The sequence below is a fragment of the Coccinella septempunctata genome, chromosome 2, assembly GCF_907165205.1.
Source record: "Coccinella septempunctata chromosome 2, icCocSept1.1, whole genome shotgun sequence".
NCBI lineage: Eukaryota > Metazoa > Arthropoda > Insecta > Coleoptera > Coccinellidae > Coccinella > Coccinella septempunctata.
In genome coordinates, this window is record NC_058190.1 from 47,783,501 (window position 1) to 47,801,892 (window position 18,392).

The following is an 18,392-nucleotide window of genomic DNA, read 5'->3' on the forward strand; positions in this document are numbered from 1 at the left end:
CCTGTGTGGCATGTCGATAAAATTGAAATTAATGCAGTGTAGAATTCAATATTTTCAACAGACCTTGTTTCTGTGAACTTGGAAAATTCGAATTAATTCAATAAATATCAGAAACTGACAATATAATTCATCATTTCATCGACTCAACTGTTCAATGAAATGAATTCTTTTCATCAAAATAACTCTAACATTTTCTGGACGACGTCATAATAGCATGAAATGGAGTTGATTTGATCAAAATATAATGAGAGCTTAAATTTTGTGGATTTCACGATAGAAAAACGCAAACAAAAATTCGCATTCGCCAATTTGTGTAACGTATCAAGTTTTATCGAGCAAAAACGGAATTGGCGTATCCACTTGTAATCCGAGAGGAGAACTTTTCCTGCAGCACCCCCTCATCGATTACTATAAAAAATTCCCCGAACAAGCACGAGAAACATCGCCAAATTCGTCCCAAGAAAAACCATTCAGCATGTAGATCGATTTTTTATGTGCACTCTCTCTGGATTTTTTCATGGAATTCATTATGGAAATGAAACTTTGTATCTCATCTCGGAAGGGACCAAACGCACTCGAGAGCTCCCCTCTTTTAATATCGCCAGCCATTACCATTTTTCATCGTTACTTATATACCAACGCATAATTGTTGATGATACTCAATTGCTCATAAATAATTTAGGGGCCGCATTACCAGGCCATCAGAAATATGAGAGAATTATCGAAGAAAATTACGTCCCGAAAACCTCGGGAAACACATTTTCGAGCAGGGGGGGAAAAACCAGTCGGATGGAAGACATCGGGTTGAGTGTTCTGGGATTGCCGGAAGAATTAATGGTACAGATTCCGCGAATATTGCTGAAATGTACTCATTAGTGTATGTAACCCTGCGCTTAGGTTTGACTTGAAGGATCACCGCTTTCAGGGTGACGGGCACAGACCCATGAATCGAAAATATTTCACAGAAACCCTTCAGTTACTTTCGCATCACTTCAGGGTCATAGCTGTCAAACTCTAATGACAGCTCACTCTCGCTCTGGAATCCGCTACACTATACTGCACTCACACTTATTTCAGCCGGTTGGCCATGAAATAATTTTCTCAAGTTTTCGTAACTAGAACGGAGTAAGGTTGATACTAATGAAATGTCGTTAATGTCATAACGCCGTTGCCACAACTTATATCAATTAATATTACGAAAATGCCGAAAGTGATTGAAAAAAGAGACAGGGTTTCAGAAAGTGCAATTTAGAATTCAGGTCCGCCCATTCAAATAGTTATACCCTGATATTCTAAAATCCACAATACGTCAGACGGTAGCGAACATATTCAATGTGAGAGAATAGAGAATTTATAAAATGTTTCATCTGAATCAAAATGACTTATATTTCAGCTGAATATTTCCACAATCAGAAAGATTGTGAATGAAGAGGATGACAAAGAATTTCCTTCTATTGGGAGACCCAAAAAAGTGGTGGCATTTGAGAATTTTATGTTTGAGGGAATTAATGCGAAAAGTTTGGTACAGGATTCTCGATGAATGTCATCGTAAAATAAGTTCCCGAAAATTTTTCTATTTTTCATTTGACTTGTCCTATACATTTTAAATGTCTCAAGGTACCAATAAATACCTAATTATTATTATTATATCAATGCATTATGATGAACAGCCACAAATACACGCCAGTTGTACTGCTAATTGTTTATTCATGTGAAATTTTTGTTCAAAGGTAAAGTTCATCTTGATTGAAACTTCTTTTAATTACTTTTACTTATATTGATGCAAGATGATTTTGTTGAAGAATTTAACATTATTGTAATTATCTGTTAATTCCTTCGGGAAATACCCATTCCCAACCACTGCAACATATGCATTTCATCTTCGGGTTAAAATTTTTGAAATCTACAACTGATATAACGTATTCAAACTTTAGTCGAAGAAGGTAACGAACATTAACTCTCTAAAGCTAGTGCATATTTTGATATTATACTGATCTCTTGTATTTTCCATGCAAATAACTGGATTTGGTATGCCTTCAATCAGTTTGTATAAACTTCAATTATTTTCGTCTCATATTTTCCGAAGAGATTCGACATTGTGATAAAATACGTAATAACAGAAACTTTTACGTAGAACGGGCAACATAGCGTTGATTTAAAACCCAAAAATGTTTCGACAAGGGTCATAACCTCACATTTTCGTACTATACAGAGTGAAATGTGTCAAATTTCCATGGCCAACCGACTGCTAAAATAAAAGTGAATGGAGTATATTACTGAATTGATCTGAATAGTCGTATGATTTCTCACTATGAAGAAATGAAGTGTTTCATTTGTTTATTGTTGCATAAAACAAATCAATCAATTGATAAGGATCTCTGAGCATCTTACAAATTATTTCGGGAATATTCGCTACAAGACGTTCAGGAAAGAAACGAGAAAAAAAAGGTTTGGCAACAAATACCACATGGTTCAAGGCCATCATCTCATCTTACCACAACTAAACGATTTCAAAGGTAATAAAGAACAAAAAGATGATGCGAAAATGCTTCCTGATTTAGAATTTCAAAATAATCAACCTTTTTCGACAAATACGAGCAATAGATGATCTGCTGAAAAAATACCTTTAAAAACACCCTGTAAATAACTTGTATAATGATGGACATTTTTAATTTTTGCGTGGACCAACCAGGAATGAAATAGTGAATGAGAGGATGAAAATGGCTCATTGGAGGCAGAACAAGCTGTAGCTGCTAGGATCGTCCATCAGAGGAGGGAAGAAGTTCAGCCGGTAATGTACAAGCAGTGGCTTCAGCGGACTTGAGCAATTTTCCACATGAAGAGGACAATCCGTTCTCCACTAAAGCCTCTGATTTATGGACGCAACATGCCATTTTCGGGCTCCTTTCAGCCATGAAATTAAAACTATAATGTTGTTGTCAGTATCCGCCAGTAATAGACAGGTTGTGTTTCACAACAGAACACTGCGTACGAACAAGTCTCATTATAGGAAATGAATTGGATTTCATCAGTGTATGGCATAATTGAAATATGGCCTTAATTGAAATCTGAACAGGTGGTATTCGAGATTCATTATCGGAAGAGGTATTTGCCATTCGGAAAATATTATATCGATCGCTTAGTTGTATGTTCGTTGAATCGGTTTTTTTGTTGTGCTGAATATCCGATGAATTCAATCCGGAGTGGAATTTAATCAAATCCACATTTCAAGTGTGCAGATGAAGCGACGGAAAAAAATTCTGATTTCTATTGAGGGATAGAGCTCGAAATATTTCTTTCTTATCGAGGATCTTTTGAAATTTTTCGTTTTGAATTACCTTCTTTCACTTTTGTAACGACGCAGATGTCTTGTGACTTATTAAACTTCCTTTTATTCGTGCAGTCGAAAAGGTTAATTGAGGAATGAAATTTTGCTTCTTGCTTATTAATCTAGTTGATATGTATGGATCTGTTTTCAGTTTTGGAAAAAAGAGATCGAGAATGTGCCGTCCGTTTTCTTCTAGCTGCTATAGTTCTCGAGATCCCTTCAGTAGACAACTAATTTTGCCCACCCTATACATTATATGAACTAAAAACAGAATTATATGACTTTCATGTAATTGTTAAACCACGACAAGTGTTTCGCTCTTACTATGGTATCTTAGATGGGTGAAGGTGAACTTTAGTTGCGATTTACTGCCTTTTTTCAGAGAAGAGACATGGGAAATCGGCTAAGTTTATACTTGAACAAGTTCGTTAGGTTAGTCTCGGATTATTTTGTTGGAATAAGGCCAGGATGATGTGTGAATGTTTGTTCGAGATCTTCATAGAGCAATAAAGAAAAAAATTGTTTTCGGCCAACTGTCGCCAACTGTTCGGCATTTCGGGAACATTATGATTTTGATCTATTTTATCCCTATATATAAGGTAAGGTAAAAGTAACAATATGCCCGAAATTGTATCAAATTTAATGCTTTACAACTCCAAAAATGAACGTTTTGGTCGAAAACAGCTCAGTTCAGAAATTATGACCGAAAAACCGATAATCTTGGGGTTTACCGTCCTCTCCACTTAAGTACAGGGTCTTCGAGTTAGAAAACTCGACTGATTCATCCCACAGCACCCTTGAACAACCTCCTGTTAATGTTTCATAAACTTCGGAATCTTTTCCAGAAGACCTCACTTCCTTTGTCTATTGGACTATATTCGTGATTAATATAAAATTAAAACCAATGTACCTATAGATGCATAGAAGAGCAGAAATATCCCGAATGTTACTCGTTATTTTCCAATTTTTCTTCATAGTAGTGGAATTGAATGAAAGTTTCGAGCAACTCCTAATGAATCTCAAATGAGAACACGTGCTTATGAAACAGTTGATTAACTCGATTTCAGCCGAAAGTTGTCATGAAGGATTGTCACAAGTCCCATTCTGAACTACCCTAATTTGATGGCGCATCTCCGCGTAACTATATTTCTCCCCTAGTGCGGAACACTCTGATGAAATATACCTATTCTTAATTCCATTCAACCTAATTATGTACCATAAATTCGCGCGTTCCGCAAAAGGACTAATCCTCCGGGAATATACGTATGAATTACAGATTCTAATGAATATTTATGGCGCATGCACACGCTGAACTTTATCTGCGTCGCATTCCGCAGGCGTAGTCTCACACACACACACATAAAATGGCACCTTTTTAATATTTATAACTCCAAATTGAGTTTCACGAGCTTCAATCAGCGCTATTCATAAACCAACAGTTATACTCTTGCCCTGGGATTGTGCCCTCTCAATATTTCAATCTGTTTGCATTCGCTATCCTATGGAATGACTACCGTGGCAATACCGTGTGGTCTTTGTTGGAATATGCCAATAACGTTCCAGAACGCAGGGGTAGATCAAACAGTCTGTTGCGCCTGGAGAGAACAAATGGATCAGAAGCACGTGATTCAGACGTTCTGGCTAACATTGTATGAGGAAACCTAAAGAGGGGGGCACCTTCAAGATGTGACAATGGAAGCTCATGGTTTAATAGGCTCGCTATAATATCATGATATGACAGAACAAAACCACGAAAGTATGACAGAAGACATAGTGCTATCAAGACTTGGGTATCAGTCTTGGAGTCTTTGATGTTGATTTGCCCCATACATTGGTGAAAATTTCATTTTTATGGACGATAATGCCAGATCCCATCGTGCGCGCATCGTTCAGGAGTACCTTGAAGAGGTTGAAGTCTCTCGAATGGAATGGCCAGCAAAAAGTCCAGATCTCAATCCGATTGAGCAGGTTCTGGACAACCACAACAGAAGGCTGAGAAGTTCAGAAAATCATCCAGCTACTCTTAATGACTTGGGAATCCAACTCGGAGAAATCTGGGTAGGATTAGATCAGAAGATTTTAAGATCACTCATTTTGAGTATGAACCGTTGTTGCCGAGCTGTAATTAACGCAAGGGGTGGAAATACCAAGTATTAAATCACTTATCAGCATTTCAGTATTTTGAAAATTGTTCATTTCTTTTCTTTCACATAAGATTCGGTGAAATCCTGAATTTTTCTTCCATTTAATGTGTCTTGTTTCGTTCGAAACCTTCCCGAGAGAACATAAAAAATAAGTTATAAAGTCAATGTAGAGTTAACTTTCATTAAAATTGAGCTTTAAGGGTGATATTCATGATGTTTTGTCAGCATTGTTCTCATTTATTTTTCTGTGGAGAGCTGCGAAATCGGTTGTACTACAAGAGACCGAATGAGTAGTGCTGAGCATGCGTATCAGTGCTGTTTAAGCTAGTTTGCATTATGCTTCTCAATATTTCAGTGAAAACCTCCGTCTTTTCTCTCTTCATTGGCTCTGATTGATCAATCCAGCTTGTTTGATCCCTATATATCATTCCTTTAATGTTTCGATTCCTGCACCTTCCTTGAATGTTGTATTGTTTCGACTGAATCGATTTTGAAAGGAAAAATTACAGATCCAATTAATGTATTGGCGGTACGGACAAATTAATTTCACTATTGACCAGAAACGTGCAATATGCCTTCCGACGTGAATCATCCCCTATAACCTGCAGCATAAACTTCGAATATCATGGTCTACCAAAGTGAACCTCACATCCAGGAAGCAATTATTCGATTAGCAGAGTTGCCTTGCTAGGCACTAATTCAAACCATAATGAATACGTCAATATTGCCTGCTCGACTCCATAGCGAGTAGCTTCGTAATTTAATGCTGTCATAAGATATTACTGTTGCCATCGTCATTTTTGACTCCGACACAATACACAAATCCATCTGTAATGCGGCAGCCTTCCTTAACGAACTTATAGTCTGTATTCTAGACTAGACGGGTAAATAGAACGGGAGCATCTTGTGAATATTCAATACGAAAGACATTGTCGCATGCTGTCTGGTGTGAAACGCTACGATGAAAAGAAAGAGTTGATCAACTCATAAAAGCATCTCTACAACTTCATCTTTTCTTATAGTTTTTGCTCGCTAGTGTAGGTAAATTCATTGATGATGGGTTTTTCCGGGGCTCAAATTTTGAACGAACCTTCTGAACTTTATTATAGAGCCAATTTTCCATCTGATCTTTGTTTTGGTGTATATTGGAACATTTTTTTATGAAGAGCATTTGGCCTTACTGATTATATTAATCATTATAATATCATTAAACTTATACTAAGCCTTTATTTTGAAAGTTACAATAGTAAATCTCCAATCTATTCTTTCCTTTAAGAAGATTTTTCTAATCTAAATATCCTTCCTTTCTTTTTGTTCAACATCTGTTTTTTGTTTGGAAAATGTCCCCCTACTGAAAACAGAATGCTACGATCCTGAATCAGGTTTTATAAAACAAGACCACTCTGAATTTTTCAGGTTTGACCTAGAAACGATTCTGAGCTGGAAAATATTTCGCATGAAACATTTCCTATTAGAGGAATCTGAACTAATTCAGTGTGCCAGCACGGTGAAGCGTAAAGCAATACGGTCGTAAGGCCAATAGCAATAACTCAAAATCGACGATGCGAACTGAAATTGCCTCTTGAATATGTACGTATGGTATCCATATTATTGGTTATGTCGATATTGAGGATTACGTTGTGGCCAACGCTCAGAACGCGGCTGGCAAATTCATCCTCCTCCATATACTTTCAAGAATAGCTCCGGGAAGATTATGTAGAGAACAAACCGCGAAGGATTGTGTGAATTGGAATATCTTCATTATAGGAAATCGATCGCTGTTCTGTGGTTTTCTTCAATCGTTAGTTTTGGTAGATTTTTGTAATCCATAGTAGTGTTTCCCTTGCTTCTTCTTATTTCCTTTCTATTAGGATACGTCCTGTATCTTCTGCCTCCCTCCTTCCTCTCATATGACCTCACCAAAACCTCCTGTGAGCTCTAACACATTGAACAAACTATTGAATATTCTTGCTAATTTTGCTTCTTCTTCTCTTCTTACCTATTTGTTTGACAAAAAATGATTAACAAATAGCTTTTGGCATTCCATTTGAACTTTCTGAATTATTCCATTGGGTTGAAACAGACAGCTGCATTTTCGAATTAGCAGATGTCTGTTAAATATGTAACTTTAAGGAAAATTCATAAAACAATTAGGATCGCCATTCAAAAACTTAGGCACTGACGTCATATCGAAATATCACTTTGAAATACTTATCGACCTGTCCGAGCATATTCACGATAAAAAACTGTCGTTGATTTACTGGATTTATTCCAAGCTAGGGGCACGTATTTATAACACTCTTCACGTCCGATTTCTATTCGATTTGAGGACTTTTTACTAGACCAATATATTTTGAGAAACTGAAAAACAAGTATTTTTCCCAAGACGAACAAATTGAGATGCAGGATTCTAAATAAAGATGTCGAATGGCCAATGACGTTATTCACGTATCGAGACGTATATTGGGCTTATTTGTGTGGCAATTTATGTGGGATATACGGAATCGTGGTCAGGCGAACGCATGTATTTCAAATAGAACGTGAATTTCGACATTTGGTCAGTTCTTTTCCTGATTTATCGTCGTTTCTCGTGTCGTTGCAGTATAGTATATAGTAGCTGTAATTCACGATTCGGTTTGAAAGGGGTGGTTTATTGTTCTTCGATAGCGTTGTGCTTCTAATTCGAAACGTTACCTAATCTTGATCTCTCCGTTCGGCTATTCGTTGTGGGATGTGCTGGAGGAAATAAACAGTGGCGCATTGGACAGGGAACCGATCTAAAATGACTATTATTTTAGAAATTCATTCATCTTTCTCACAATCAACTCATTCCTAGTAATCGCTTCACATAAAATATTGAGAATTTGAATCATTATCAAGTAAAATAGAAAAAAAAGTAAGTGCTCGATAATATCGGCCTAATATTTTCGATTTTTTAGGTGGGAGGGGATTCGTTGTGCCTTAGGGGAAGTTATACCTTTGCATATTCCTTGAAATTATAGAAACGGATGATGTCTACTGCAACTACAAAAATATGTCTTTTTTTAGCAAAAGCCACAAAAGAATTTATCAAACACAGTCTGAGCAGTGCCTTCTCCGATATTTTCAGACAAATTTAGATCAATATCTAATGAATATTAATTTCAACGTTTTGTGAAATGAAAGTAGTCTTCTGTGATATTCGGTTAATTTGGCTGAATGTAACTCTCTTCAAAAGATCCACAGATGTGTAGTGTCACAGATTGAGCTAGTTATTCTGGAGGTTATTTTGTTTTTTCAGGGGTGGCACAGCCCATTATGAAAACTTAAAATGGCCATATCTTTTTATAAGAGTCAAATCGGAAAAAATGTAAACGGAAAAAAGTGTTTCTCTCAACCGCAAGAATCTACTGTTGAAATATTTGTACGAGGTAAAGACTCACCCTTTATGAATAAAATAAAGTACCTAATTATTAAATCGTAGTAGAAGCAGTGCTGCTCAGTTTGGATTTATTTGAAAAATATGGAGTGGAAAAGAGGAGTTTGAAAAAGGCTTTAACTAAACTGCTAATCGAGCTTATTTCAAGAACTCTAGCACTTGGAACAAATTCTTAATGCGTTAGACAATCCGCTAAGAGCTGTGAAGCTTCACATTGTAAACTTCAGTTAGCCAAACTGCGTTGTTTCCACGTCTTCATTATTTCTTCTGAATAATGTCTAACATTCTGTCTAGCCACATTTCCCATCAACAACGATTATTACCCAGCTCGAAAGTTTTTGTTCATCAACTGGCTAGATTTCGCTGTCAGAGTTTCTGATCGTGGGATTATAGTCTCCTAGTTTCCCCTATCAAATGACAACCCACAACAATAGGGAAATGCATACAGAAAATCAGCGCCCGACCTATGTAGTTGGCGAAATAAATCAGCTTGTCTTAGCGCGAGCACTTTACGGGCAGACATAGACAAAAACCTTTTCCAACATCAACAAAAACACGGTTCCACGGTGACACACAGCCGCGTGGACATTTCAGCGTTGGAAATGGGTCGCAAACGGCGGACTAAAATGGCTCAAGTGATTAATCTGAGAAACGGGGCCCGAGAATATGTATACTTCATTCCGAGAAGCCACTTCAATCATTCTGACAAATAACTGACATCCGCACACAACTTATTCTCCCAGGAGCTTATTTGACCTCACCCCTAACGAACGTACGCACCTTTGTTTGCGTATTTTGGTGGTGCTTTCTTGACGGGGCCCTGATTTGTTTGTATTGGAAGGGCAGCCTATATTGCTGTATCGAGCTTCTCGTAGGAGGGAGATGATTTTCCGATCGCGGTCGGCCCTGGTCCGTTCAGGACCGGTTCGATCGCTCCAACGGGAAGAAAGACGGTTTTTCTGGCTTCAATTTAGTATTTATTTACACTGCGCAAAAAAATTAACGCACAATCTGAAAATCTCAATTTTAATGAAAGTTAACTCTACATTGACTTTATAACTTATTTTTTATGTCCTGTCGGGAAAGTTTTGAACGAAACAAGACACATTAAATGGAAGAAAAATTCAGGATTTCACGGAATCTTATGTGAAAGGAAAGAAATGAACAATTTTCAAAATACCGAAATGCTGATAAGTGATTTAATACTTGGCATTTCCACCCCTTGCGTTAATTACAGCTCGGCAACGACGGTTCATACTCAAAATGAGTGATCTTAAAATGTTCTGATCTAATCCTTCCCAGATTTCTCCGAGTTGGATTCCTAAGTCATTTAGAGTAGCTGGATGATTTTCTAAACTTCTCAGCCTTCTATTGAGGTTGTCCCAAACCTGGTCAATCGGATTGAGATCTGGACTTCTTTCTGGCCATTCCATTCGAGAGACTTCAACCTCTTCAAGGTACTCCTGAACGATGCGCGCACGATGGGATCTGGCATTATCGTCTATAAAAATGAAATTTTCACCAATGTATGGGGCAAATGGCACTACATGCTCTTCAAGAATGTTCCTTACATACTTATCAGTATTCATAGCTCCATTATCAACGACCACTAGGTCTGTGCGAGCATTCAAAGATATACCATCCCATATCATAATTGATCCTCCCTCGAAACCAGTAGTATTCAGGAAATTGCACTGAGCGTATCTTTCATGTGGACGTCTGTATACAAGGGAACGTCGATCCAGTGGCGGCTGGTCTGTGAGGGCTATAGGGCTACAGCCCCCCATACAAGAAATCACAAGAAATCAATCATTTTATGCTATTTACCTTCCCATACGATTTTCAATGAAAATATTACTTTCCACGGTTATTTATATAATTTATTAATGTAAAACTTTCATGCTACTCCTGCAGTTTTGTTTATTTCAATCATAATCTAGCAGTTCGTCCCTGCATGGGCGATGAATCGTGTAGCCCCGAATTCTTGCATTCGGACAGTCATTCGGCTCCAGCCGCAACTCTTCGTGTCGGTCGTTTTAAGGAGTAAAAGGGCTACGATAAATGTCGCCCCTATCCGCTTCATTCTAGCCGCTGCCGGCTAGCGTATAAACATCTTAGCGTGCGTTCGTACAAAGAGGAATCTTTGGTTCGTATTTGTTTACGTTTTCAAATCACGGCGGACAATAGTGTTCAAAATATTTTAAAAACTGATTTCGCGAGGCTTTCGCTGGCGGAAAAAAGCCGTATTAAACTGCTAGGTAGACCGACTCCCGATTTAAATTTAACCCAGGCAAATAAAACTCCATTAACTTCTCAAGACAAGTGTACAACAATTGATAACGTATGAGCAAGGGCCGGATTTAGAGATTTGAAGCACCTTAATGAAAAAATTAAGAAGCATGAGCTATCTGCCAAGCATGTAAATTGTTCGACAGAATTAGCTTTTCTGGTTACGACTAATATCGCTGCTCAATTAGAATACCGGAATAATATTATTAAGCACAACGAGCAAGTAGATAAGAACATGTATGTTTCAAAAAGAATTATAAATTGCATAAAATTTTGTGGAAAACTGGTTTTAAAATTTCATATTTTTATTATTATTCTAAAAGTAGCCCCCTAGTGAACTAGATCACGAGCCGCCACTGCGTCGATCACAATGGTAGAGGCAGAATATAGACTCATCTGTGAAGAGAACTCTTTCCCAATCGGTCTCTTCCCAATGGATATGCTCTCCCGCAAAATCCAAACGCGGCCTTCGATGGGCTGGGGTAAGAAATGGGCCTCTTGCCGCGACACGAGGCCTTAAATCATATTCTCTGAGGCGATTTCTTATTGTCTGAGTGCTAATTTGCACCTCATGAGTTTACTCAAGCTGAATTTGAAGGAGGCGAGCGGTTGCAAATCGTTGTCTCAACGAAGAAACTCTCAAATAACGTTCTTGAACGGCAGTTGTTACCCGTGGTCTACCCTGTCCTGGTCTTCGGACATTCATACCTGTCTCCCTGAATCGCTGCAACATTCTGGACACACTTGTATGGGAAACTCCAAACCTTTCTGCAATTCTGTATGTCCACCCTTCTTCTCGCAAAACTACCGCTTGGGCACATTCCTCTTGGGTCAAATTGCGTGTTTCGCGTTGCATAGCGATCGAGTGTAGAAAATCAAACGAAAGAAAAAATATTGATCACTAGAATTGATCGAGAACAACTGATTTTAGATTGAAACCAATACATTCAAAATCTGATAATATCTTCTTTTTTTATTCCTGCTGGGAAAAAACATCTGTATTGAAGAAAACCGTTGAAAGTGGATAACATATGCATGCATAATTCTGATAAAAATAATTATCATTGAGAACACCTTCAGTTGTAGAATAAATTTGAGGTTTCAATAATGTGCGTTATTTTTTTCGCGCAGTGTATTATTCCACACGAAGTAGTTAGGTAATGCCTCACGTCAACGAATGCTTAAGCTTGATCCAGACGCAGGCTCCACACAGTGCACATACAGATGGTGTGAATGTCTGTAAAGATTTTTACAGAATATGCACATGTTTTTTTTCAACGTTGATGTGTGCGTCTGGATACGGCATTAGATAGGAGTTTGTTTAGGTGCTCTTGGTTTGCGTGAGAACACTCTGGGGTAGATCACACACGGGATGTATGAATTCTGAACAAATCATCTCTGAATGAAAAGCAATCTTTCTTTGCTCAAAAATGCGACGCACATCTCAGAACCAACCCCAAACGCTATCGATTTTGCAATAGGCGCGCGGCCTGTCGAAATCTAATTCATTAGATCAAGATTACGTTCTCGGCAAACAAAGCCAATTGCCGCAAGGAGTAGCGGCGGGTTCTCCGCCCGCGTGCATCCCGTAGAACTCCCGTCAGAAAAACCCTTCGTTTCTTCTTCGCCGTTTGCGCGTCGGATTCATTAATCACTCCTCCTTCAAGCTCCGTAACTCGCACTTAATACCATTAAATTGAAGATGTTTTTTCGATCCCCATCCATTCTCGGTTCCGAGGTGTGTTATAATCTGAGACCCCCGAGGTAACTGTAGCCAAACAATTCGCGTGAGGATGAAGGCTGAGATAGATTACAGCCCCTTTAAGCTTCCGGAGAAAACATGTCTTGACTCTTCGATACGTTGAAAATTTGCCGGGGGAGAGTGGAACTCTCCGCAGGTTTAATCACGTCTAACGATCGGGATGGAAATTAAAAGCACCGACGTTTTCCGCATCGACTGATGTAGAGGCAGGGGCTTAACTACTTTTCCTGGATCGTGCGAACTTATGTCGGCCATTTTGTTCCGTCTGATGGTTACTACCGCTACTTAGCGCCATGTTGCCAATTGGGGTTGTTACTTACCATTTGGGAATACGACGTGGAGATACTGATAACAAGAAGAGGACTTCTTGATCCCACAAAGATCAGATCGAATTATTTAGGGAAAATGTTCTAAATCAACAAACAAAATAACAGTTCCAGACGTTGAAAAAAACTATTCAAGATCTGAACACTAACTTACATTTATTATTTTCTTGAGTTACAATGTATCAATGGTTCATTCGTTTTCTCCCTCTTCTTTCTTCTTATTATATCTCTCGACCTTTCGTTTTTCTCTAGCGTCTTGGTCTGCAGACATTCTGGTAGATGTTGTGATGATGGAACATTTCTTTTCAAGTATCTCTTCTAACTTATGAACCATAAAGAATATGAAGAATGCATACGTACATAAATTTATAAATATAAACTTACTAGTTTGGCAAAAGTCTTCCCTGATGAAAGAAAGGGAACAAACTTTCATATACTTGTATAAAGTCTTCCTAATTTACAGGACATGAGTCCAAGCTAGTTGTCTGTCCATATATTCTTCCAAACTTGATTTGGTTCGCACTAACACTTGTCGTTCATCTTGACGAGGTTTTACACAGGACAATATGTGTTATCCTATAAACTCTTGCAATACGATCTAAAACACCAAAAATTGTCTCCGTTTCTCAATGTAAACAAACAAGAATCTACCAGCTTTTTATTTACTCAAATTGATATCAGATGGCGTATCGCTTGTTTGGAATTGCCAATAGACATAGAAAATTGAAAATGGCATCATTTTTGAAACCACTTCTGTTTTTTTTTTCATTGATGCCAACGGACGGAATTTTTTCATCCGAGTATCATGCCAAAACAAGAATGTGTCCTATCGCTAACAACCCTAGCCGAGGGTCATTCATTTTATACTCGAACGATAAAAGAACGTATAGCGTCCCACCCGTATCAAATTTTCATCCCAATTTATACGGTATCCGTAGTTTTCTTTTACGAGTATTTTGTTATTCGCTCATGCGTGAAGGGATGTACACAATTTCATCGAAAACAAGGAAGGGGATCTTCCAGATATCCCAATATTACAATAATGGGATTGAAATGGTCGCTTGTGGAGATTTGAGAAGCTTTGAAGGGACAAAAATTTTAGACGGGATCACGTAACTGTGACAAAATCGATTTGGGACCCGTGAAATGAAACATGCCGCACATGATAACCTGACGAGTGATGCAATTTTGTTTGGACAATTTTTCCCCCCCTGTTTTTTTCGCTCGAATGGGCGTTTCCATTATTTTGCATTGAATCATCCCGTTGTTGAACTACTACGAGCAGTCAAGTCAGGGTTATCTAGGCGAACTAACAGTCGAAATTTGGCGATCAATAGAACAATATTCTCAGGAACTTTGATCATATCACTCGGAGAAAAGAATAAAGGGAAAGACTGATCGTAGAAGGCAAAGTTGAAGGTCGAAGATCAAGTGGCCGAGTTTCTTCAAGGTGGTGCGATCGAATCAAAATATTTACACTCTGTAGAAAGAGAGAAAGCATTACATATCCCTTTTCTGTGGACATAGACGCGCGAACCGGTTGTCTCTTTCGAATTTCCTGCAATATTTAGTTAAAAGCTGATTAGGAAATGCTCAGTCCATTTTCTATATCTATGATGTGAACAAATCCACGATCACAGAATAAACACCCGCCTGACGTTTCTTACAAATTAGGCATTTCAGAATGACTTCACTTGAAGGTTATGTACGGTTACTCGATGGGAAAAGAATCCATCTATGACATTTGCGACCGCAAAGCCAATCAATAGTTAGTTTTCTATCATACCGTACTCCCATATCACCATTAAAGGATCGATAATATTCACTGAATGACATTTTCTCAGATTATTGATGAGGTTTTATAAAAACCACTTGAATACGCAGTAAAAACGATTGTGTTCCCCTCAGGGGTTCTGTAAAAGTCATCTGCTCCGAAATTCCCTATATAGAAAAACGTCATTTTGACAAAAGTAAGGTTGGCACCGATCACAGAGAGGGGTGGATGTAGATTCGACTCATAGAGCGACGAGTAGTGTTTTTTAGGCCTCATTATTTTGGAAATCATTTTATTATTCCTGTCTTCTTTTAGAATCAACACAGGCCGCAGTTCGATAGGCTTTCTCATTTATTCGTGTCTATTCCAAAGGTTCATGATGAAGACTTATGGACCAACACTGTCGTATCCTTATGCTAATAAACATTTTTTTTTTCAGGCGCAGAAGACGACGTGCATCATTTCAAAGGAAACGACACTCACACCGACTTTTTCAGGCTGGTATTGCGAGATGGAGAGAATTTATTAGTTGGCGGAAGGTGAGTGGATACACTTAGCATGATATACGTTCTTAAAACAAAACAATTTACTTCCATAAATTCCTTAGAGAGTGAGGAGACACTTAAACGTCTACATATTTAATGATAACTCTAAGAGCTGTTGCATCGTTTTGCCCAACGTTTTTCTACGCGATATAAACAACGGTTTCTCGGATGGTGAACCTGAATATTTCAAAAGTATTGCTATGGAGATACTAAATTACATGATTTACAAGAGAATTAGTTTCAGCCTTTCTGAATCAAAGTAGTGGCTGGAAATTTTACCTCCTTTGCCCCAAACACTTCTGGCAGATAAATTTCCTCAATGATTCTTCTTCTCCTGAATCATGATACTCTGAGTCGGTCTATTGGATCTTCTAGTCAGGATTATTCCATATTTCATGGACTTACTGATTATAGTTGAAGAGTAGTACTGAGGAGGCGATTTTAAAGTCGAATCACCAGACTTCCAATCTTTAACTGTGAAAGTTTCAACTCGACACATACGCCAGCTCTATTGTCCGAAATGATAAACTCAAAAATTGGCATCTAGTTCATCTCGTCGGTCTTCTATGTGTACGTCCGAACCGGCCTCGGACAAATTGGATCGTGACATGTTGCGCTTGATTTGTGGGATCAGCCATTGTCAAAACGTTCTCTGTGCAATAAATGAGCACGCGGGCAGACTATAAATTCCGATCTTGTTCGGGGAATGGATTAATCAAAAATGTAGCCGAGTTGCATGCCGCACTGGCGCAGCGGAACTGAATTGGCACGAATCAGTCATTACCGCCAGATATTGAAATCAATAAAAAACGGAACAACCCTTCCGCTAGCACGTGGATTTTATGCGATACACGAGATGACAAAACGGAGAAAGGGCCGGAGGCCCAAAAGCGACCGTGAATTCACAGGCTGGGTTATCGGAAGGTTTTTTAGTTTTTATTGAGAAAGTAGTTGGTTGTAATGTTAAATTAAGTTAGGTAAGATTAATCTCTTCTTTTCGAGAATAGGTTCCAAAATTCTTTTCTGCTGCCTCACTGTTTTCCTGGTAAACTGTCAAGTAAGCTTGATGTATTGAAATTATCAGTAAATTATGAAGATGGCCCTTTTTCCGACGTGCAAAAAGCATTATTTATTATGTGAACTCTTAAAATATGGAAATTGCGGGCAACCAAAAACCAGTGAATTTTTTCACCAAGAATTTTTCCAATTGCCTCAGATTGAATGGATTATTGTTTTGGATTTAACTCAATGAAAGAGTAGCTTTTCCCACGTTAGAAGAAATGGTAATCAAATCCTCCATTCCTAGTGAAATTTTCTGAAAAATTCCATACAAAATTAAGATTCATGTACAAATTAAAGTTATCTATGTTGACATTTTCATATGAATCAAGTGATTCAAGGAAAGAAATACGGAACATCAAATCAACCTCCAAAATTCCGCAGCCTACTTGACGACGTATTTTTTTTTTTTTTTGACGAAGGACATGAAAACGCTGTCCCCGGTGAAGAAATATAAGATCTCCGCAATTTCTAATATGTCATTCCTTCACGATATCCCCGCAATGCCAGCCGCAATAAACTGCCCTTTGTGGCCGCCCTTGATGGGTGATTAAAACGGAAACATAAAAGTCACATCAGGTCGTAGCGAAACAAATATGATCCCATTTCAGCTGTTGCCAACTGTATAAAAGTAATGACGAAAGAACGGACGTGTCACATTTTATGTGACCGTCGTGGTCGTCGGAAAAATGCCATGGATAATCAACTTTTTGATGGGATATATCCTACTGGAAACTATAGTACTTTCGCGTGAAACGTTGCCCACTTTTCAATTCGGCTAGTGGCTTTATCAGTTGATGCAGGGAACGGAAAGTGTCGGTTTTATTACTTCTAATAATGAATCATTGGATTCGTTATAGTTTCATGTCCTTCAAAATTGATCTAGATTCCGTGTAAGCTGTGGTTGTACGAGGATGTATTGATATCTAGTTAGACCAGTTCCGTGCATAAAAAAATATCGCGTTACCATAGCAACGAGCAATAACTCATTAGAAGTGTGAGTGTGAAGTTTGAGGTCGATGAAGTAAACCAGAGTTACGCAATAAATTCAAAGAAATAAGATATCCACCGAAATTGTGAAAATCGAGCCATCATCAAGTACCTACCTGTATTTAAAAGGGTTAAGAGGTAAGCATATTTACGAAGATATGCTTAATACCCTAGGTGATCAATGTCCTTCGTATGCCACCGTGAAAAATTGGACTGCAAGCTTCAAAAGAGGTAAATCGGGAAGGCCAGTTTCTGTGTCAATCCCCGAAAATATCGACGCAGTTCATAACATGATTTTATCAGACCGTCAAATTGGGCTAAAACGGATATCTGAAGCACTGAATATTTCATACGAACGCGTTCATCACATAGTTCAGGTCAATTTGGACATGAGAAAAATTGCTGCAAAATGGATCCCCAAATGTTTGAATGTTGACCAAAAGCGTCATGGTTTTTCAACAGCCTGTATCTATCTGTTGCCGATTTGGAAAAAATGGAATATGAAAAAAGTGTTTCTTTTGACCTCAAGAATCTACCTACTGTTGAAATATTTGTACAAGTCATAGACTCACCTTATAGGGTTGTAAAAGGTGTCCGACTGACGCAGACGTACCTTGAGTGAAATTTCGAGAATTTTCAATACAGACACGAAACATGCCCGACGAAATCAATCGTGGCAGCCTTTCCTTCGGAGAGAAAAAAAAAAAACGGCTCTTGACAACGGGGGGGAAAAACAAACCCGCGCGCATACTAAAAT

General features: G+C 38.3%; 1 protein-coding gene across 4 annotated transcripts in view; it reads left to right on the plus strand.

The window, feature by feature from the left end:
* LOC123308731 (semaphorin-1A) overlaps positions 1-18,392 on the plus strand; it is a 322,740-nt gene that overhangs the window by 237,363 nt on the left and 66,985 nt on the right. For all 4 annotated transcript variants that reach the window (XM_044891524.1, XM_044891521.1, XM_044891523.1 and 1 more), the window contains one exon: positions 15,481-15,580. In XM_044891524.1, the coding sequence (XP_044747459.1) occupies positions 15,481-15,580 (100 nt within the window). The remainder of the gene's footprint in view (positions 1-15,480; positions 15,581-18,392) is intronic.